The 24,066-nt window shown below is 45.1% G+C and overlaps 1 protein-coding gene across 1 annotated transcript in view; it reads right to left on the minus strand.

The window, feature by feature from the left end:
* Positions 1-24,066, minus strand: part of LOC106574831 (vacuolar protein sorting-associated protein 8 homolog) — a 157,405-nt gene that overhangs the window by 42,052 nt on the left and 91,287 nt on the right. Inside the window, 9 exon segments of the mRNA XM_045698361.1 lie at positions 320-487; positions 658-747; positions 1,559-1,703; positions 1,788-1,834; positions 14,083-14,271; positions 14,360-14,444; positions 15,145-15,227; positions 15,384-15,440; positions 20,202-20,321. Of these exon segments, the coding sequence (XP_045554317.1) occupies positions 320-487; positions 658-747; positions 1,559-1,703; positions 1,788-1,834; positions 14,083-14,271; positions 14,360-14,444; positions 15,145-15,227; positions 15,384-15,440; positions 20,202-20,321 (984 nt within the window).

Here is a 24,066-nt window from a genome sequence, read left to right on the forward strand (position 1 = left end):
CCACACACAGACAGACACACACCACACACAGACACAGACAGACACCAGACAGACAGACACACACCACACACACACAGACAGACACACACCACACACAGACAGACACACACACACACAGACAGACACACACACACACACAGACAGACACACACACAGACAGACACACACCACACACACACACACCACACACACACACACCACACAGACAGACACACACCACACACAGACAGACACACACCACACACACAGACAGACACACACAGACAGACACACACACAGACAGACACACACAGAAAGACACACACAGAAAGACACACACCCCTCTCTGTTCTTGGTTGAGACTCTGGGAGCTCCTGTGACACAGAGCGATGATGTCACCCAATGACCCCTCCACTCTCTGCAGTGGACTCTCTTCCTCCCTCTCGGTCTCCCCCTCCTCTTCACTCATTTTCTCTGAGGTGACAGAACTGAGTTTGTCCTTCAGCGTCTGAAAGAGAGAGGTACAAACATAAGTGCTTAAAGCCAGTCTCTAAGGGTTCCTGCAATATCAATTAATGTCACACATCCCTTGATTTCAAAGTACCTGACTAATAAATCCATTTTTCCTTGTTATAACCTTAGAAAGTAAATTAGGTTTAGATTCAAATGATGTTGTACCTTCAGCAGGACCTGGAAGGCTCCATGAGAATCACCTTTCTTTTCCAACAGATAGGCTGTAGCTTCATGGAGCTGGTACTGTTCTGTTATCTAGTAGGGGGAGGAAGGGGGGAGGGAGAGAGGGAGAGGGTGGGAGAGAGGGAGAGAGAGAGGGGAAGAGAGAGAGGGAGGGAGAGAGTGAGGGAGAGGGAGAGAGACAGGAGGGAGAGAGAGAGAGAGAGGGAGGGAGAGAGTGAGGGAGAGAGAAAGATAGAGAGAGGGAGAGGAAAGAGGGAGAGGAGAGAGGGAGAGGAGAGAGGGAGAGGAGAGAGAAAGATAGAGAGGGAGGGAGAGGGAGAGAGAAAGATAGAGGGAGGGAGAGAGAGGAAAGAGAGAGAGGAGAGATGTTGGGAGGGAGAGAGAGAGAAAGGGAGAGAAAGGGAGAGAGAGAGAGAGGGAGAGAGGGGGAGAGAGAGAGAGAGGGAGGGGGAGAGAGAGAGAGGGAGGGAGAGAGAGAGAGAGGGAGAAAGAGAGAGGGAGAAAGAGAGAGGGAGAAAGAGAGAGGAAGGGAGAGAAAGAGAGAGGAAGAGAGAGGAAGAGAGAGAAAGAGAGAGGAAGGGAGAGAAAGAGAGAGGAAGGGAGAGAAAGAGAGAGGAAGAGAGAGGAAGAGAGAGGAAGAGAGAGAGGGAGAGCAACACAAGGAATTGAGAGACACTCCCTATATGTTTGGGTCAGGGGAGTGTTTTCCTGGGTTTACTCACTACTGTCTGTCTGGGGTTAAATATTCACTCTATGAAATGGTATTGATTTGACCCCAGGACAATCAGGGTTAAAGGTGAGAGAACAGAGTCTAAAGTAGATACACACACAGGTAGGTACATACACACAGACACACTGCTATACTATAGTGTAGGGATGTTACCTGGATGGCCTCCTCTAGTCTGTAGTCCTGAGAGGCCTTGAGGAAGTCAGTGAGCTGCCGGGGAGAGAAGCGGCACAGCAAGCCGATGTGGAGCTCATGCAGGTCGGGGCTCAGTCTTAGGAGAGCCTGGGGATGAGGGCCTTCCCTGGAGGTAGCACAGGGGGGAGATGAGAAACAGACAGTTGTGTGTCTCCAATAATATAATATATGTTGTAACCAAGGATCTTACCTCTGGTCCAAAAGACACCTCAGGAACTGGAACACGAGGTGATCATCCTAGATAGAGAGAGAGAGGTAGAGGTAGCAGGAGAGAGCGAGGTAGAGATAGCAGGAGAGAGAGAGCGGTAGAGATAGCAGGAGAGAGAGAGAGAGCGGTAGAGATAGCAGGAGAGAGAGAGCGGTAGAGATAGCAGGAGAGAGCGAGGTAGAGATAGCAGGAGAGAGAGCGGTAGAGATAGCAGGAGAGAGAGAGAGCGGTAGAGATAGCAGGAGAGAGAGAGAGCGGTAGAGATTGCAGGAGAGAGAGAGAGAGCGGTAGAGATAGCAGGAGAGAGAGAGAGGTAGAGATAGCAGGAGAGAGAGAGAGGTAGAGATAGCAGGAGAGAGAGAGAGAGAACAGGAGAGAGAGAGAGAGAGAGAGAGAGAGAGAGAGAGAGAGAGAGAGAGAGAGAGAGAGAGAGAGAGAGAGAGAGAGAGAGAGAGAGAGAGAGAGGGAGAGAGAGAGGTAGAGATAGCAGGAGAGAGAGAGGTAGAGATAGCAGGAGAGAGAGAGGTAGAGATAGCAGGAGAGAGAGAGAGGTAGAGATAGCAGGAGAGAGAGAGAGGTAGAGATAGCAGGAGAGAGAGAGAGGTAGAGATAGCAGGAGAGAGAGAGAGGTAGAGATAGCAGGAGAGAGAGAGAGGTAGAGATAGCAGGAGAGAGAGAGCGGTAGAGATAGCAGGAGAGAGAGAGCGGTAGAGATAGCAGGAGAGAGCGAGGTAGAGATAGCAGGAGAGAGAGAGAGGTAGAGATAGCAGGAGAGAGAGAGAGAGAACAGGAGAGAGAGAGAGAGAGAGAGAGAGAGAGAGAGAGAGAGGTAGAGAGAGAGAGAGGTAGAGATAGCAGGAGAGAGAGAGGTAGAGATAGCAGGAGAGAGAGCGAGATAGAGATAGCAGGAGAGAGAGCGGTAGAGATAGCAGGAGAGAGAGCGAGGTAGAGTAGCAGGAGAGAGAGCGAGGTAGAGATAGCAGGAGAGAGAGCGAGGTAGAGATAGCAGGAGAGAGAGCGAGGTAGAGATAGCAGGAGAGAGAGCGAGGTAGAGATAGCAGGAGAGAGAGAGAGGTAGAGATAGCAGGAGAGAGAGAGAGGTAGAGATAGCAGGAGAGAGAGAGAGGTAGAGATAGCAGGAGAGAGAGAGGTAGAGAACAGGAGAGAGAGAGAGAGAGAGAGAGAGAGAGAGAGAGAGAGAGAGATAGCAGGAGAGAGAGAGCGGTAGAGATAGCAGGAGAGAGAGAGAGGTAGAGATAGCAGGAGAGAGAGAGAGAGAACAGGAGAGAGAGAGAGAGAGAGAGAGAGAGAGAGAGAGAGAGAGAGAGAGAGAGAGAGAGAGAGAGAGGTAGAGATAGCAGGAGAGAGAGAGGTAGAGATAGCAGGAGAGAGAGAGGTAGAGATAGCAGGAGAGAGAGAGAGGTAGAGATAGCAGGAGAGAGAGAGAGGTAGAGATAGCAGGAGAGAGAGAGAGGTAGAGATAGCAGGAGAGAGAGAGAGGTAGAGATAGCAGGAGAGAGAGAGAGGTAGAGATAGCAGGAGAGAGAGAGAGGTAGAGATAGCAGGAGAGAGAGAGCGGTAGAGATAGCAGGAGAGAGAGAGCGGTAGAGATAGCAGGAGAGAGAGCGAGGTAGAGATAGCAGGAGAGAGAGAGAGGTAGAGATAGCAGGAGAGAGAGAGAGAGAGAGAGAGAGAGAGAGAGAGAGAGGTAGAGAGAGAGAGAGGTAGAGATAGCAGGAGAGAGAGAGGTAGAGATAGCAGGAGAGAGAGCGAGATAGAGATAGCAGGAGAGAGAGCGGTAGAGATAGCAGGAGAGAGAGCGAGGTAGAGATAGCAGGAGAGAGAGCGAGGTAGAGATAGCAGGAGAGAGAGCGAGGTAGAGATAGCAGGAGAGAGAGCGAGGTAGAGATAGCAGGAGAGAGAGAGAGGTAGAGATAGCAGGAGAGAGAGAGAGGTAGAGATAGCAGGAGAGAGAGAGAGGTAGAGATAGCAGGAGAGAGAGAGGTAGAGAACAGGAGAGAGAGAGAGAGAGAGAGAGAGAGAGAGAGAGAGAGAGAGATAGCAGGAGAGAGAGAGCGGTAGAGATAGCAGGAGAGAGAGGTAGAGATAGCAGGAGAGAGAGCGAGGTAGAGATAGCAGGAGAGAGAGAGAGGTAGAGATGGCAGGAGAGAGAGAGAGAGAACAGGAGAGAGAGAGAGAGAGAGAGAGAGGTAGAGAGAGAGAGAGGTAGAGATAGCAGGAGAGAGAGAGGTAGAGATAGCAGGAGAGAGAGAGGTAGAGATAGCAGGAGAGAGAGCGAGATAGAGATAGCAGGAGAGAGAGCGGTAGAGATAGCAGGAGAGAGAGCGGTAGAGATAGCAGGAGAGAGAGCGAGGTAGAGATAGCAGGAGAGAGAGCGAGGTAGAGATAGCAGGAGAGAGAGCGAGGTAGAGATAGCAGGAGAGAGAGCGAGGTAGAGATAGCAGGAGAGAGAGAGAGGTAGAGATAGCAGGAGAGAGAGAGAGGTAGAGATAGCAGGAGAGAGAGAGGTAGAGAACAGGAGAGAGAGAGAGAGAGAGAGAGAGAGAGAGAGAGAGAGAGAGAGAGATAGCAGGAGAGAGAGGTAGAGATAGCAGGAGAGAGAGGTAGAGATAGCAGGAGAGAGAGCGAGATAGAGATAGCAGGAGAGAGAGAGGTAGAGATAGCAAGAGAGAGAGGTAGAGATAGCAAGAGAGAGAGGTAGACATAGCAAGAGAGAGAGAGGTAGAGATAGCAGGAGAGAGAGAGGTAGAGATAGCAGGAGAGAGAGAGGTAGAGATAGCAGGGGAGAGAGAGGTAGAGATAGCAGGAGAGAGAGAGGTAGAGATAGCAGGAGAGAGAGTGTTCATTTCTGAGTGTTCATTTCACTTTTGTTTATTATCTATTTTACTTGCTTTAGCAATATAAACATATGTTTCCCATGTCAATAAAGCTTTGAATTGAAATTGACAGAGTAGAGATACACAACTAAGACAAAACAACCGAAAGAAAACGGGTCACAACTCCTGCAGCTTTGTCGCACGCTGGTTCTGTACATAGTCAAGGGGAGGCTTCAAGGAGACTCTTACGGTAGGTACATCTATAGCTCATCTCTTGGCAGTAGTACTGTAGATGACTTTATCACTGACCTCAACCCAGAGTCTCTCAGAGTGTTCACAGTTAGACCACTGACACCCCTATCAGATCACAGCAAAATCACAGTCTACTTGAACAGAGCTTTGCTCAATCATGAGGCATCAAAGCCAAAGGAACTGAGCAATATTAAGAAATGCTATAGATGGAAGGAAAGTAGTGTGGAAATCTACCAAAAAACAATTAGGCAACAAAAATTCAATCCCTTCTAGAAAATTTCCTAGACAAAATGTTTCACTGTAATAGTGAAGGTGTAAACTTGGCAGTATAAAATCTAAACAGTATTTTTCACCTCTCAGCTTCCCCATCAAATCTAAAAACAATGACAAATGGTTTGATAAAGAATGCAAAAACCGAAGAAAGAAATTGAGAAACCTGTCCAACCAAAAACATAGAGACCCAGAAAACCTGAGTCTACGCCTTCATTACTAAAACAATACAGAAATATACCACGGAAAAAGAAGGAACAGCACGTCAGAAATCAGCTCAATGTTATTGAAGAATCCATAAAATCTAACCACTTCTGGGAAAACTTGAAACAAACATGAAGAGTTATCTATCCAAAACGGAGATGAATAAACCACTTGTCCAATCCTTTTGGCTCTATGACAAAGAACAAACAGCAAAAACATGATCAAATACAAATCTTAGAATCAACTATAAAAGACTACCAGAACCCACTGGATTCTCCAATTACATTGAATGAACTACAGGACAAAATACAAACCCTCCAACCCAAAAAGGCCTGTGGGGTTGATGGTATCCTAAATGAAATTATAAAATATACAGACCCAAAATTCCAATTGGCTATACTTAAACTATTTAACATCATCCTCAGCTCTGGCATCTTCCCCAATATTTGGAACCAAGGACTGATCACCCTGATCCACAGAAGTGGAGACAAATTTGACCCCAATAACTACCGTGGGATATGCGTCAACAGCAGCCTTGGGGAAATCCTCTGCATTATCATTAACAGCAGACTCGTACATTTCCTCTATGAAAACAATGTACTGAGCAAATGTCAAATTGGCTTTTTACCAAATTACCATACGACAGACCACGTATTCACCCTGCACACCCTAATTGACAATCAAACAAACCAAAACAAAGGCAAAGTCTTCTCATGCTTTGTTGATTTCAAGAAAGCTTTTGACTCAATTTGGCATGAGGGTCTGCTATACTAATTGATAGAAAATGGTGTTGGGTGAAAAACATACGACATTACAAACAACAAGTGTGCAGTTAAAACTGGCAAAAAAAACTCAAATTTCTTTCCACAGGGCCGTGGGGTGAGACAGGGATGCAGCTTAAGCCCCACCCTCTTCAACATATATATCAACAACTTGGCGAGGGCACTAGAACAGTCTGCAGCACCCGGCCTCACTCTACTAGAATCTGAAGTCAAATGTCTACCGTTGGCTGATGATCTGGTGCTTCTGTCCCCAACCAAGGAGGGCCTACAGCAGCACCTAGAAATTCTATACTGATTCTGTCAGACCTGGGCCCTGACAGTAAATCTCAGTAAGACCAAAATAATGGTGTTCCAAAAAAGGTCCAGTTGCCAGGACAACAAACACAAATTCCATCTAGACACCGTTTCCCTAGAGCACACAGGAAACTATACATACCCTGGCCTAAACATCAGGACCACAGGAAACTATACATACCCTGGCCTAAACATCAGGACCACAGGAAACTATACATACCCTGGCCTAAACATCAGGACCACAGGAAACTATACATACCCTGGTCTAAACATCAGGACCACAGGAAACTATACATACCCTGGCCTAAACATCAGGACCACAGGAAACTAAACATACCCTGGCCTAAACATCAGGACCACAGGAAACTATACATACCCTGGCCTAAACATCAGGACCACAGGAAACTATACATACCCTGGCCTAAACATCAGGACCACAGGAAACTATACATACCCTGGTCTAAACATCAGGACCACAGGAAACTATACATACCCTGGTCTAAACATCAGGACCACAGGAAACTATACATAGCCTGGCCTAAACGTCAGGACCACAGGAAACTATACATACCCTGGTCTAAACATCAGGACCACAGGAAACTATACATACCCTGGCCTAAACATCAGGACCACAGGAAACTATACATACCCTGGTCTAAACATCAGGACCACAGGAAACTATACATACCCTGGCCTAAACGTCAGGACCACAGGAAACTATACATACCCTGGCCTAAACATCAGGACCACAGGAAACTATACATACCCTGGTCTAAACATCAGGACCACAGGAAACTATACATACCCTGGTCTAAACATCAGGACCACAGGAAACTATACATAGCCTGGCCTAAACATCAGGACCACAGGAAACTATAGATACCCTGGCCTAAACATCAGGACCACAGGAAACTATACATACCCTGGTCTAAACATCAGGACCACAGGAAACTAAACATACCCTGGCCTAAACATCAGGACCACAGGAAACTATACATACCCTGGTCTAAACATCAGGACCACAGGAAACTATACATACCCTGGCCTAAACATCAGGACCACAGGAAACTATACATACCCTGGCCTAAACATCAGGACCACAGGAAACTATACATACCCTGGCCTAAACGTCAGGACCACAGGAAACTATACATACCCTGGTCTAAACATCAGGACCACAGGAAACTATACATACCCTGGCCTAAACATCAGGACCACAGGAAACTATACATACCCTGGCCTAAACATCAGGACCACAGGAAACTATACATACCCTGGCCTAAACATCAGGACCACAGGAAACTATACATACCCTGGCCTAAACATCAGGACCACAGGAAACTATACATACCCTGGCCTAAACATCAGGACCACAGGAAACTATACATACCCTGGTCTAAACATCAGGACCACAGGAAACTATACATACCCTGGTCTAAACATCAGGACCACAGGAAACTATACATAGCCTGGCCTAAACATCAGGACCACAGGAAACTATACATACCCTGGCTTAAACATCAGGACCACAGGAAACTATACATACCCTGGTCTAAACATCAGGACCACAGGAAACTATACATACCCTGGCCTAAACATCAGGACCACAGGAAACTATACATACCCTGGTCTAAACATCAGGACCACAGGAAACTTCCACAAAGCTGTGAACGATCTGAGAGACAAGGCCAGAAGGGCCTTCTACGTCATCAAAAGGAACAGAAAATGTGACATACATATTAGGATCTGGCTAAACTTCAGTTATAGAACCCATCGCCCTTCATGGTTGTGAGGTCTGGGGTCCGCTTACGAACCAAGAATTCACAAAAGACAAATTGAGACCGTTTGCAGAATTCTGCAAAAATATCCTCTGTGTACAACGTAAAAAAAAAAATAATGCATGCAGAGCAGAATTAGGCCGATACCAATTAACTTTCAAAATCCAGAAAAGAGCCATTCAATTTTACAGCCACCTAAAAGGAAGCGATTCCCAAACACATTGGAAAGAATTAACAAAAGAACTGAGCAGAATACCTGACCACTGTGACTGACCCAAAATGAAGGAAATCTTTGACTATGTACAGACTCAGTGAGCATAGCCTTGCTATTGAGAAGAGAAGACAGGCCATGTGCACACTGCCCACAAAATGAGGTGGAAATTGAGCTGCACTTCCTAACTTCCTGCCAAATGTATGACCATATTAGAGACACATATTTCCCTCAGATTACACAGATCCACAAAGAATTCGAAAACAAATCCAATTTTGATAAACTCCCATATCTACTGGGTGAAATACCACAGTGTGACATCACAGCAGCAAGATGTGTGACCTGTTGCCACAAGAAAAGGTCAACCAGTGAAGAACAAACACCATTGTAAATACAACCCATATTTATGCTGATTTATTTTCCCTTTTGTACATCGTTACACCACTGTATATATACACATAATGACATTTGAAAAGTTTCTATTGCTTTTGTGAGTGTAATGTTTACTGTTCATTTTTACATTTTTATTTAACTTTTGTTTATTATCTATTTCTCTTGCTTTAGCAATGTAAACATACACTACCATTCAAACGTTTGGGGTCACTTAGAAATGTCCTTGTTTTTGAAAGAAAAGCATATTTTTCGTCCATTAAAATAACATCAAATTGATCATAAATACAGTGTAGACATTGTTAATGTTGTAAATGACTATTGTAGCAGGAAACGACTGATATTTAATGGAATATCTACATAGGAGTACAGAGGCCCATTATCAGCAACCATCACTTCTGTGTTCCAATGGCACGTTGTGTTAGCTAATCCAAGTTTATCATTTTAAAAAGACAGAGCAAACTGTCTCTAACCAGAATAGAGAGAGGAGTGGGAGGCCTCGGTGCACAACTGAGCAAGAGGACAAGTACATTAGTGTGTCTAGTTCGAGAAACAGATGCCTATCAAGTCCTCAAATGCAGCTTCATTAAATGGTACCCACAAAACACCAGTCTCAACGTCAACAGTGAAGAGGCGACTCCGGGATGCTGGCCTTCTAGGCAGAGTTCCTCTGTCCAGTGTCTGTGTTCTTTTGCCCATCTTAATCTTTCCTTTTTATTGGCCAGTCTGAGATATGGCTTTTTCTTTGCAACTCTGCCTAGAAGGCCAGCATCCTGGAGTCGCCCCTTCACTGTTGACGTTGAGACTGGTGTTTTGTGGGTACCAGTTAATGAAGCTGCCAGTTGAGGAATTGTGAGGCGTCTTTCTCAAACTAGACACTCTAATGTACTTGTCCTCTTGCTCAGTTGTGCACCGGGGCCTCCCAATGTTCTTTCTATTCTGGTTAGAGCCAGTTTTCTCTGTTCTGTGAAGGGAGTAGTACACAGTGTTGTACGAGATCTTCAGTTTCTTGGCAATTTCTCGCATGCAATAGCCTTCCTTTCTCAGAACAAGAATAGACTAACGAGTTTCAGAAGAAAGTTCTTTGTTTCTGGCCATTTTGAGCCTGTAATCGAACCCACAAATGCTGATGCTCCAGATACTCAACTAGTCTAAAAAAGGTAGGTTTTTATTGCTTCTTTAATCAGAACAACAGTTTTCAGCTGTGCTAACATAATGATCAATTAGCGTTTTAAAATGATAAACTTGGATTAGCTAACACAACGTGCCATTGGAACACAGGAGTGATGGTGGCTGATAATGGGCCTATGTACGCCTATGTAGATATTCCATTAAAAATCAGCCGTTTCCAGCTACAATAGTCATTTACAACATTAACAATGTCTACACTGTATTTCTGACCAATTTGATGTTGTTTTAATGGACAAAAAAAATAGCTTTTCTTTCAAAAACAAGGACATTTCTAAGTGACCCCAAACTTTTGAACGGTAGTGTATGTTGCCGAGAGAGAGAGAGAGAGAGAGAGAGAGAGAGAGAGAGAGAGAGAGAGAGAGAGAGAGAAAGAAAGAAAGAGTTCAATCCTGTAAATCACTTTAGATAAAATGCTAAATGCCATAGATTATTGTGATTCTTATGAAGTGAAATGTTGGCAGCCCTACATGGTCAATAACAACACCTTTTACAGCAACCCATTAGATACACCTACACCTGTGTGTGCAGTTTGGAGCAATCACAAAGGTGTTTATTTTCTTCCATTGTCAGATCTTCCTGGAAACGCCTCTCTACACAACAGAATCAGAGACATGAACACACACACAGCATTCTCTCGGGAAGTAAACGACTCTTTGCTAATCCAGGTTTTCAATTAGCACTTATCTCCCGTTCCTACGGCGATAACAGCCAGGCAATTACACGCTGTGCTGCAGATAAGGCTGATTCAGACAGTGGCGGGACTCTGTGGGTTTGTCGGGAGAGAGAAAGAGAGAGATAGAGACAAAGAGAGAGCGAGACACAGACTGACAGAGAGAGACAGAGAAAGCGAGACACAGACTGACACAGACTGACAGAGAAAGCGAGACACAGACAGACAGAGACAGAGAAAGCAAGACACAGACAGACAGACAGACAGAAAGCGAGACACAGACAGACAGAAAGCGAGACACAGACAGACAGAGACAGACAGAAAGCGAGACACAGACAGACAGAGACAGACAGAAAGCGAGACACAGACAGACAGAAAGCGAGACACAGACAGACAGAAAGCGAGACACAGACAGACAGAGACAGACAGAAAGCGAGACACAGACAGACAGAGACAGAGAAAGCGAGACACAGACAGACAGAGAGACACAGACAGACAGAGACAGAGAAAGCGAGACACAGACAGACAGAGAAAGAGAGACACAGACAGACAGAGACAGAGAAAGCAAGACACAGACAGACAGAGAAAGAGAAAGCGAGACGACAGACAGAGACAGAGAAAGCGAGACGACAGACAGAGACAGAGAAAGCGAGACACAGACAGACAGAGAAAGAGAGACACAGACAGACAGAGACAGAGAAAGCAAGACACAGACAGACAGAGAAAGAGAAAGCGAGACGACAGACAGAGACAGAGAAAGCGAGACGACAGACAGAGACAGAGAAAGCGAGACGACAGACAGAGACAGAGAAAGCGAGACACCAGCCAGCCAGCCAGCCAGCCAGCCAGACAGACAGACAGACAGACAGACAGACAGACAGACAGACAGACAGACAGACAGACAGACAGACACAGACGAGGAGAAAGAGTGAGAAAGAGAGAGAGGGGGTGAGAGACAGAGAGACCCAACCAAATCATGAGAAAACAAAAAGACTGACCCAAACATAAAGCTTTGACTATGTACAAACTCAGTGAACATAACCTTGCTATTGAGAAAGGCCGCTGTAGGCAGACCTGGCTCTCAAGAGAAGACAGGCTACAGTGGTTGCGCCACTAAAAGTTTTGCGATTATGCTGCGGGACCTAGAGGTAATGTGTGGTTCAGTACGGTACCCTGCGTCACCACGTCATTTATCCAGACCACCACAAGGGGGAGTTAGAGCACCGATTATGCTTTTGGGTCCTACTGTGTTTCTAACTGACAATGAATAGGTGACATAAACCTACATAGAAGCTGATAATTGTGTATGAATTCAGTATGACTGACTAAAACTGTTGTTCCAGTAAGGTTTTTATTCTTTTATTTTGTTAGGAGACTTAGCTCAGACTGTAGTAGTGTAGGAGCCACTCCAGACTGGTCACGTTATACAGCGCCTGAGTGGCACAGCGGTCTGAGACACGGCATAGCAGTGTAAACTGTGTTGCTACAGACGCTGGTTCAATACCCGTGCCAGCCTCAACTTTTTCCTCGCTCATTTTACGTTATGTAAAAATGAAATCCCCTCCAAAATATTGTAATCCCCCCCCGCTACACTGGCAACACTAAGGGGCATTGCACTAACAATGGTGCTGACGAGGGAAACGTTCTCGCTGTTCTGTTCTTAGCGCCAGTCTGCACCTTCAAACTAAAACAATGGAACTAATAATGGCATAATGGCTTTCAAAATGCCAATGTTTATTTAGTTATGGATCCATAAGGAATTACTATGGGAATAAATATCAGTGAATTACAGAAATATCCTCCAATCCTCTATATGTGATTATTGGTGGAAAGTCACGTCGTATTTTAGGCGACATGAGTCTCACTAGTGTTGAGTAATGTACCGTGTAGTTGTTATTTAAAGAGCATATTGAAGTTAGAAACAATAGGATTTGAAGCAACTAAAACCATTTCAGCTGTTTAGAGCTGCTCTGAGACAAGCATGGGGACTGGTCCTGATAAATCTATCACATTTATATTTTGACTGAATCTCTGTTTGAGTATTGGTTAGACTACAATTATACAGTTAGGGTGTAGAAATGTTACGCTCTTAGTGTAACCTTTATTTAACTAGGTAAGTCAAATTTTTATTTACAAGGACATCTTACTCCTTCCTCCCCGTCGGGGATTTGAACCCCGGTCTCCCGCGTGCCCTGCCCGGACGACACAGGGATTCTCTAGTTAAATAGCCCAGTACTCTACTCACGACCGTCACGTTGTACAGCGTCATATTTTCTGTTCCATCCTAACGGAAACCCAGAGGGTTTTTAGTTTTCCTTGGAATAGAAACACCATAATATTAATCAAATTAATTAAGCAACATTTCTTAAAATCAGTCCCATATACTATGTTCTTACAAAAAAGGTTTTAATTTCTCTAGTACAACCACTATTGAAGGCTATCAAATGCTGCTCAAACATGCCCTGTGGTGGTCAAACTATCACTAACTAGCATTAATGGTAACAGTGGCACCATGCAAGCTGCAGTACGCTGCAACTTTTAGAGGACGAAGCACTGCACGTGCACACTGCCCACAAAATGAGGTGGAAACTGAGCTGCACTTCCTAACCTCCTGCCCAATGTATGACCATATTAGAGACACATATTTCCCTCAGATTACACAGATCCACAAAGAATTAGAAAACAAACCCAATTTTGATAAACTCCCATATCTACTGGGTGAAATACCACAGTGTGACATCACAGCAGCAAGATGTGTGACCTGTTGCCATAAGAAAAGGTCAACCAGTGAAGAACAAACACCATTGTAAATACAACCAATATTTATGTTTATTTATTTTCCATTTTGTACTTTAACTATTTGCACATCGTTACAACACTGTATATAGACATAATATGACATTTGAAATGTCTTTATTCTTTTGGAACTTCTTTGAGTGTAATGTTTACTGTTCATTTTTATTGTTTATTTCACTTTTGTATATTATCTACCTCACTTGCTTTGGCAATGTTAACATATGTTTCCCATGCCAATAAAGCCCTTGAATTGAATTGAATTGAAACAAAGAAAGAGGCAGATTGCGAGAGGCAGATTGCGAGAGGCAGATTGCGAGAGGCAGATTGCGAGAGGCAGATTGCGAGAGGCAGATTGCGAGAGGCAGATAGCGAGAGGCAGATTGCGAGAGGCAGATTGCGAGAGGCAGATTGCGAGAGGCAGATTGCGAGAGGCAGATTGCGAGAGGCAGATTGCGAGAGGCAGATTGCGAGAGGCAGATTGCGTGAGGCAGATTGCGTGAGGCAGATTGGCAGATTGCGTGAGGCAGATAGCGAGAGGCAGATTGCGAGAGGCAGATTGAGAGAGATTGAATGATGCCGTGTCGGCCCTCTAGTCAGCTGACCTGTAGTCTGGTGATGATGGGTCGTACTTCCTCAGGGAAATGCATGGCCACCATGTCAGCTGACTTCACAGGGTCAAGGGTCACCAGCTCCGCAATGTGCAGCAGGGCCTTGTCCCAGACACAGTGTTTCTCCTCTGAGCTGTAGCCAGGCATGGACAGCAGGTTGTGGATGTAGTTAAATATCTCTTCCTGTTGACATGTCAATAAGACCAGTGTGAACTTCATCCATACAAGCTTCAGAATCTACTGTCTACTGGGTTGGTACGCTGCACACTACCTTTCTCACAGGGTCTCTGAGGTAGCAGTGCAGAATCTTATCATGCAGATGCTTCTGCTCATACAGAAACTCACAGATCTGGTAGCTGAGAGGAGGAGAGAGAGAGGAGGGAGAGAGAGAGGAGGAGAGAGAGAGAGAGAGAGGAGGAGGGAGAGAAGAGGAGGGAGAGAAGGAGGGAGAGAAGAGGAGGGAGAAAAGAGGAAAGAGGAGGAGGGAGAGAGGAGAGAAGAGGAGGGAGAGAAGAGGAGGGAGAGAAGAGGAGGGAGAGAAGAGGAGGGAGAGAAGAGGAGGGAGAGAAGAGGGAGAGAAGAGGAGGGAGAAAAGAGGGGGAGAGAGGAGGAGGGAGAGAGAGAGGAGGAGAGAGAGAGAGAGGAGGAGGGAGAGAGAGAGGAGGAGGGAGAGAGGAGGAGGGAGAGAAGAGGAGGGAGAGAGGAGAGAGGAGGAGGGAGAGAGGAGGAGGGAGAGAGGAGAGAGAGGAGGAGGGAGAGAGGAGGAGGGAGAGAGGAGGAGGGAGAGAGGAGAGAGAGGAGGAGGGAGAGAGGAGGAGGGAGAGGAGGGAGAGAGGAGGAGGAGGGAGAGAATGGGGAGGGAGAAGTTGGGACCAGGAGTTAATAGTGGTTGAATATAGTATATATAGTATACAAGTATATTCAGAGAGAGAGAGAGAAACAGAGAGAGAGAGAGACAGAGAGAGAGAGAGACAGAGAGAGAGAGAGAAACAGAGAGAGAGAGAGCGAGAGGGGAGAGAAGCAGAGAGAGAGGGAGGATAATAGAGGATAACTCACAACTCTGCCTTCTCAGCCAGTCCCAGTAGTCGTCCCTCATCAAACTGGCCCACACCTCCCACCTGCAGCAGCTCCAACAGCACCTGGGAACCAATCACAGCCTCTACTGGATCACATGACCTGACCAATCCACAGGCTACGCTCAGAAAAAGAGCCCTAGAGCAAATCTGAAATGGCACCCTATTCCCTAAATAGTGCACTACTTTAGTCCTGAGCCTTATATTGTCAGAGTAGTCTACCTGTTGTCTCTCTGTGTGTCTGGAGTCGTCGTCTGGACTACACAGGAACTCCAGAACCTGTGGAACAACGGAACCACAACACAAAACATAGGTCCAGGTTCTCCTACTGCCCAGTTTCAATACAACACAACACCGCTCCAGGTTCTCCTACTGCCCAGTTTCAATACAACACAACACCGCTCCAGGTTCTCCTACTGCCCAGTTTCAATACAACACCGCTCCAGGTTCTCCTACTGCCCAGTTTCAATACAACACAACACCGCTCCAGGTTCTCCTACTGCCCAGTTTCAATACAACACAACACCGCTCCAGGTTCTCCTACTGCCCAGTTTCAATACAACACAACACCGCTCCAGGTTCTCCTACTGCCCAGTTTCAATACAACACAACACCGCTCCAGGTTCTCCTACTGCCCAGTTTCAATACAACACAACACCGCTCCAGGTTCTCCTACTGCCCAGTTTCAATACAACACAACACCGCTCCAGGTTCTCCTACTGCCCAGTTTCAATACAACACAACACCGCTCCAGGTTCTCCTACTGCCCAGTTTCAATACAACACAACACCGCTCCAGGTTCTCCTACTGCCCAGTTTCAATACAACACAACACCGCTCCAGGTTCTCCTACTGCCCAGTTTCAATACAACACCGCTCCAGTCAGTAATTCACACTACAGGAAGGCTTTATACTGAGAATATTGAATGACTAAGTGCATAAACACATCTATCCTCTTCCTGTGTGAGGCAGCTGTTTTCAGCCAGGTGCTAAGTGCCAACTCCTCGCTTGAGGCCCAATCAACATTCCCAGAGTAGAATCCTGTAGCTGGGTGGTGACAAAGGGGAATAAGTCCCTTAACATAGATCACAACACATCTATCCTCTTAACATAACACATCTATCCTCTTAACATAACACATCTATCCTCTTAACATAACACATCTACCCTCTTAACATAACACATCTATCCTCTTAACATAACACATCTATCCTCTTAACATAACACATCTATCCTCTTAACATAACACATCTATCCTCTTAACATAACACATCTATCCTCTTAACATAACACATCTATCCTCTTAACATAACACATCTATCCTCTTAACATAGATCACAACACATCTATCCTCTTATCACAACACATCTATCCTCTTAACATAACACATCTATCCTCTTAACATAACACATCTATCCTCTTAACATAACACATCTATCCTCTTAACATAACACATCTATCCTCTTAACATAACACATCTATCCTCTTAACATAACACATCTATCCTCTTAACATAACACATCTATCCTCTTAACACAACACATCTATCCTCTTAACACAACACATCTATCCTCTTAACACAACACATCTATCCTCTTAACACAACACATCTATCCTCTTAACATAACACATCTATCCTCTTAACATAACACATCTATCCTCTTAACATAACACATCTATCCTCTTAACATAACACATCTATCCTCTTAACATAACACATCTATCCTCTTAACATAACACATCTATCCTCTTAACATAACACATCTATCCTCTTAACCTCTTGGGGCTATGTGGGACGCTAGCGTGCCACCCGTGGTGCACCCTATCAACAGCAGGTGCATTTCAAGAGCGGCAAATTTGAAACCAAATAAATGTCAAAATTCAAATTTTTCAAACATACAACTATCTTACACCCTTTGAAAGATAAACATCTCCTTAATCTAACCACGTTGTCAGATTTCAAAAAGGTTTTACGGCGAAAGCATAAAGTTAGATTATGTTACGAGAGTACATTGACAATAGCTGTGTGTAATGTTTTGTCAATTCAAAGACAGGCGTCACCAAAACCATAAAACCAGCTAAAATGATGCACTAACCTTGGACAATCTCCATCAGATGACACTCCTAGGACATTATGTTAGACAATACATGCATTTTTAGTTCTATCAAGTTCATATTTATATCCAAAAACAGCGTTTTACTATGGCGTTGATGTTCAGGAAATCGTTTCCCTCCAATAACCGGCAGTCAAGTCAGCACAACAAATTAAATAATTAATATTAGAAAACATTGGTAAAATATTATATTGTCATTTAAAGAATTATAGATGGATGTACATCTCTTGAACGCAAAATAACCTTACTGGGAAATCACACTTTGCAATAATCTGAGCACTGCGCCCAGAAAAATACGCTTTGCGATACAGACAAACGGCCATGTTGGAGAGATCTAAAATCGAAAATACTATGTAAATAATCCATTACCTTTGATTCTCTTCATCAGATGTCACTTCCAGGAATCCCAGGTCCATAACGAATGTAGTTTTGTTCAAAAAAGCTCATCATTTATGTCCAAAAAGCTCCGTGTTGTTAGCACATGATCTAAGCCCGCCGGACTTCACTTCATGAACGAGGGGAAAAAATATATTTATGTTCATTCAAACATGTCAAACGTTGTATAGCATAAATCATTAGTGCCTTTTTTAACCAGAACATGAATAATATTCAAGGTGGACGAATGCATTCTCTTTTAAAACGTATTGGAACGAGGGTACCCAACATGACCTCGCGCGCCAGAGTCTAATCGGCCATCACCGTTCCAAGGCTCTTGTTCGGTCAGATCTCACAGTAGAAGACTCAAAACACTTTGTAAAGGCTGGTGACATCTAGTGGAAGCAATAGGAAGTGCCAAAACATTAATAAGCCCCTGTGTGTTTCAATGGCATAGGCTTAAAGGTAATTCAACACATCAGGTATCCACTTCCTGTCAGAATCGGTCTCAGGGTTTTGCCTGCCAAATGAGTTCTGTTATACTCACAGACACCATTCAAACAGTTTTAGAAACTTTAGGGTGTTTTATATCCATATATAATAAGTATATGCATATTCTAGTTACTGGGTAGGATTAGTAACCAGATTAAATCGGGTACGTTTTTTTATCCAGCCGTGAAAATACTGCCCCCTAGCCCCAACAGGTTAACCTCTTAACATAACACATCTATCCTCTTAACATAACACATCTATCCTCTTAACATAACACATCTATCCTCTTAACATAGAACATAACACATCTACCCTCTTAACTTCTCTAGGGTAGGGGGCAGTATTTTGACGTCCGGATGAAAGGCATGCCCAAATTAAACTGCCTGCTACTCAGGCTCAGAAGGTAGGATATGCATATTATTAGTAGATTTGGATAGAAAACACTCTGACGTTTCTAAAACTGTTTGTTTGAATGATGTCTGTGAGTATAACAGAACTCATATGGCAGGCAAAAACCTGAGAAAAATCCAACCAGGAAGTGTGGAAATCTGAGGTTTGTAGTTTTTCAAGTGATTGCCTATACAGTATACAGTGACTTAGGGTTCCTTTTACACTTCCTAAGGCTTCTACTAGATGTCAACAGTCTTTAGAACATTGTTACATGCTTCTACTGTGAATATGGAGCGAACAAGAGGGCCTGGAAGTTGATGAGTGAGAAAATGACATGAGCTCAGAGGCACGCTCTCACGTGTTAGTTAGCTGTGATCATTTTCTTTTCTGAAGACATTGGAATTGTCCGGTTGGAATATTACTGAAGATTTATGTTAAAAACATCCTACAGATTGATGCTATACATCGTTTGACATTTCTACGAACGAAAATATAACTTTTTTTTTACTTTTCGTCGTGATATTTTGCGCTCGCTTCCTGCATTTGGAGTAGTGGACTAAACGCGTGAACAAAAAGGCGGTATTTGGACATAAATTATGGACTTTATCGAACAAAAACATTTATTGTGGACCTGGGATTCCTGGGAGTGCATTCTGATGAAGATCATCAAAGGTAAGTGAATATTTAGAATATTATTTCTGAGCTTTGTTGACTCCACAAAATGGTGGGTTTGGTTTCGTGTCTGAACGCTGTACAAAGATTACTGCCGTAAAGCTTTTTTGAAATCTGAGACAGCGGTTGCATTAAGGAGAAGTGTATCTATAATTCTTTAAATAACTGTTGAATATTTTATCAACGTTTATGATGAGTATTTCTGTAAATTGATGTGCTCATTCACCGGATTTTTGGGAGGCAAAACATTTCTGAACATTACACGCCAATGTAAAATGTGGTTTTTGGATATAAATATGAACTTGATCGAGCAAAACATACATGTATTGTGTAACATTGAGTCCTGGGAGTGCCATCTGATGAAGATCATCAAAGGTTAGTGATTCATTTTAGCTGTATTTCTGGTTTTTGTGACGCTTCTCCTTGCTTGGAAAATGGCTGTGTGGTTTTTCTTGTTTAGGTGCTGTCCTAATATAATCTAATGTTATGCTTTCGCCGTAAAGCCTTTTTGAAATCGGACAATGTGGTTGGATTAACGAGAAGTGTATCTTTAAAATGGGATATAATAGTTGTATGTTTGAGAAATTTGAATTATGAGATTTTTGTTGTTTTGAATTTGCCGCCCTGCTATTTCATTGGCTGTTGAGTAGTGTGTCCCGCAGGTGGGACGGTCACGTCCCACATACCCCAGAGAGGTTAACATAACACATCTATCCTCTTAACATAGAACATAACACATCTATCCTCTTAACACAGAACATAACACATCTTATGATGAAAAACAACGGTTGCGTCTTTGTTGCACTACGTCTCTCAGATTATTGCTGAATCATATTTATGCAGGTTCCTAAGATGTTTAGTAACAGGCGTTGTGAGTAACTGCAATGACGATGACCTGGAACACGCCCATATCTCCTCCAGTCCAAACTCTATGTGGAATGGCTGGGGGTTCCCCAAGGACCTGTCTGTCTGAGAGACTTCCTGCTCTAAGTGGTCACCTGATCGAAGAGCTTCCTGTTGACGAAGAGTGTGTTGTCAGGTTTGGCCAGCTGGCGGGCCAGGAAGGTAAACAGACAGCCCACCTGAGAGGGGGTGAAGTCACTGTTCTCCACCATCACCTGGAAACAGACAGAGAACGGGAACAGAACAGTTAGAGACGGGAGGAGAAAGGGAGACGGGAACAGAACAGTTAGAGACGGGAGGAGAAAGGGAGACGGGAACAGAACAGTTAGAGACGGGAGGAGAAAGGGAGACGGGAACAGAACAGTTAGAGACGGGAGGAGAAAGGGAGACAGAGAGACAGGAACAGAACAGTTAGAGACGGGAGGAGAAAGGGAGACAGAGAGACAGGAACAGAACAGTTAGAGACGGGAGGAGAAAGGGAGACAGAGAGACAGGAACAGAACAGTTAGAGACGGGAGGAGAAAGGGAGACGGGAACAGAACAGTTAGAGACGGGAGGAGAAAGGGAGACAGAGAGACAGGAACAGAACAGTTAGAGACGGGAGGAGAAAGGGAGACGGGAACAGAACAGTTAGAGACGGGAGGAGAAAGGGAGACAGAGAGACAGGAACAGAACAGTTAGAGACGGGAGGAGAAAGGGAGACAGGAACAGAACAGTTAGAGACGGGAGGAGAAAGGGAGACGGGAACAGAACAGTTAGAGACGGGAGGAGAAAGGGAGACGGGAACAGAACAGTTAGAGACGGGAGGAGAAAGGGAGACGGGAACAGAACGGTTAGAGACGGGAGGAGAAAGGGAGACAGGAACAGAACAGTTAGAGACGGGAGGAGAAAGGGAGACGGGAACAGAACAGTTAGAGACGGGAGGAGAAAGGGAGACGGGAACAGAACAGTTAGAGACGGGAGGAGAAAGGGAGACAGAGAGACAGGAACAGAACAGTTAGAGACGGGAGGAGAAAGGGAGACGGGAACAGAACAGTTAGAGACGGGAGGAGAAAGGGAGACAGAGAGACAGGAACAGAACAGTTAGAGACGGGAGGAGAAAGGGAGACGGGAACAGAACAGTTAGAGACGGGAGGAGAAAGGGAGACAGAGAGACAGGAACAGAACAGTTAGAGACGGGAGGAGAAAGGGAGACAGGAACAGAACAGTTAGAGACGGGAGGAGAAAGGGAGACGGGAACAGAACAGTTAGAGACGGGAGGAGAAAGGGAGACGGGAACAGAACAGTTAGAGACGGGAGGAGAAAGGGAGACAGAGAGACGGAACAGAACAGTTAGAGACGGGAGGAGAAAGGGAGACACGGGAACAGAACAGTTAGAGACGGGAGGAGAAAGGGAGACGGGAACAGAACAGTTAGAGACGGGAGGAGAAAGGGAGACGGGAACAGAACAGTTAGAGACGGGAGGAGAAAGGGAGACAGAGAGACAGGAACAGAACAGTTAGAGACGGGAGGAGAAAGGGAGACAGAGAGACAGGAACAGAACAGTTAGAGACGGGAGGAGAAAGGGAGACAGAGAGACAGGAACAGAACAGTTAGAGACGGGAGGAGAAAGGGAGACAGGAACAGAACAGTTAGAGACGGGAGGAGAAAGGGAGACAGAGAGACAGGAACAGAACAGTTAGAGACGGGAGGAGAAAGGGAGACGGGAACAGAACAGTTAGAGACGGGAGGAGAAAGGGAGACAGAGAGACAGGAACAGAACAGTTAGAGACGGGAGGAGAAAGGGAGACGGGAACAGAACAGTTAGAGACGGGAGGAGAAAGGGAGACAGAGAGACAGGAACAGAACAGTTAGAGACGGGAGGAGAAAGGGAGACGGGGAACAGAACAGTTAGAGACGGGAGGAGAAAGGGAGACAGAGAGACAGGAACAGAACAGTTAGAGACGGGAGGAGAAAGGGAGACAGGAACAGAACAGTTAGAGACGGGAGGAGAAAGGGAGACGGGAACAGAACAGTTAGAGACGGGAGGAGAAAGGGAGACAGAGAGACAGGAACAGAACAGTTAGAGACGGGAGGAGAAAGGGAGACAGAGAGACAGGAACAGAACAGTTAGAGACGGGAGGAGAAAGGGAGACAGAGAGACAGGAACAGAACAGTTAGAGACGGGAGGAGAAAGGGAGACAGGAACAGAACAGTTAGAGACGGGAGGAGAAAGGGAGACAGAGGTCAGAACAGAACAGAAATAGGAAGAGATGGAGGGAGGGAGAAAGAGAGTGAGAGGTGGACAGAGAGAACAGAGGTCAGAAGAGTTCAGTGAGAAAAAGAGTAAAGATTTACAAGACGTGAGAGGACAGACAGTTCCGACGTTAAGAGGAAGAGGAGAGAGAGAGAACACTAGAAGAGAGAGAAGAGAGAGGAAGTTCAGTCAAAGAGAGATGGAGAGAAGAAGAGAGAGGAAGTTCAGTCAAAGAGAGATGGAGAGAGGGAGAGGAGAAGAGAGAGGAAGTTCAGTCAAAGAGAGATGGAGAGAGGGAGAGGAGAAGAGAGGAAGTTCAGTCAAAGAGAGATGAAGAGAGGGAGAGGGGAAGAGAGGAAGTTCAGTCAAAGAGAGATGAAGAGAGGAAGTTCAGTCAAAGAGAGATGAAGAGAGGGAGAGGAGAAGAGAGGAAGTTCAGTCAAAGAGAGATGAAGAGAGGGAGAGGAGAAGAGAGGAAGTTCAGTCAAAGAGAGATGGAGAGAGGGAGAGGAGAAGAGAGAGGAAGTTCAGTCAAAGAGAGATGGAGAGAGGGAGAGGAGAAGAGAGGAAGTTCAGTCAAAGAGAGATGAAGAGAGGGAGAGGGGAAGAGAGGAAGTTCAGTCAAAGAGAGATGAAGAGAGGAAGTTCAGTCAAAGAGAGATGAAGAGAGGGAGAGGAGAAGAGAGGAAGTTCAGTCAAAGAGAGATGAAGAGAGGGAGAGGAGAAGAGAGGAAGTTCAGTCAAAGAGAGATGAAGAGAGGGAGAGGAGAAGAGAGGAAGTTCAGTCAAAGAGAGATGAAGAGAGGGAGAGGAGAAGAGAGGAAGTTCAGTCAAAGAGAGATGGAGAGAGGGAGAGGAGAAGAGAGAGGAAGTTCAGTCAAAGAGAGATGGAGAGAGGGAGAGGAGAAGAGAGGAAGTTCAGTCAAAGAGAGATGAAGAGAGGGAGAGGGGAAGAGAGGAAGTTCAGTCAAAGAGAGATGAAGAGAGGAAGTTCAGTCAAAGAGAGATGGAGAGAGGGAGAGGAGAAGAGAGAGGAAGTTCAGTCAAAGAGAGATGAAGAGAGGGAGAGGAGAAGAGAGAGGAAGTTCAGTCAAAGAGAGATGAAGAGAGGGAGAGGAGAAGAGAGAGGAAGTTCAGTCAAAGAGAGATGGAGAGAGGGAGAGGAGAAGAGAGGAAGTTCAGTCAAAGAGAGATGAAGAGAGGGAGAGGAGAAGAGAGAGGAAGTTCAGTCAAAGAGAGATGAAGAGAGGGAGAGGAGAAGAGAGAGGAAGTTCAGTCAAAGAGAGATGAAGAGAGGGAGAGGAGAAGAGAGGAAGTTCAGTCAAAGAGAGATGAAGAGAGGGAGAGGAGAAGAGAGAGGAAGTTCAGTCAAAGAGAGATGGAGAGAGGGAGAGGAGAAGAGAGGAAGTTCAGTCAAAGAGAGATGAAGAGAGGGAGAGGAGAAGAGAGAGGAAGTTCAGTCAAAGAGAGATGGAGAGAGGGAGAGGAGAAGAGAGAGGAAGTTCAGTCAAAGAGAGATGAAGAGAGGGAGAGGAGAAGAGAGAGGAAGTTCAGTCAAAGAGAGATGAAGAGAGGGAGAGGGGAAGAGAGGAAGTTCAGTCAAAGAGAGATGGAGAGAGGGAGAGGAGAAGAGAGAGGAAGTTCAGTCAAAGAGAGATGGAGAGAGGGAGAGGAGAAGAGAGAGGAAGCTGTCTAGTCCACTTGCTTTGACAATGTAAACATAT

Source organism: Salmo salar, chromosome ssa16 (assembly GCF_905237065.1).
Source record: "Salmo salar chromosome ssa16, Ssal_v3.1, whole genome shotgun sequence".
Classification (NCBI taxonomy): Eukaryota; Metazoa; Chordata; class Actinopteri; order Salmoniformes; family Salmonidae; genus Salmo; species Salmo salar.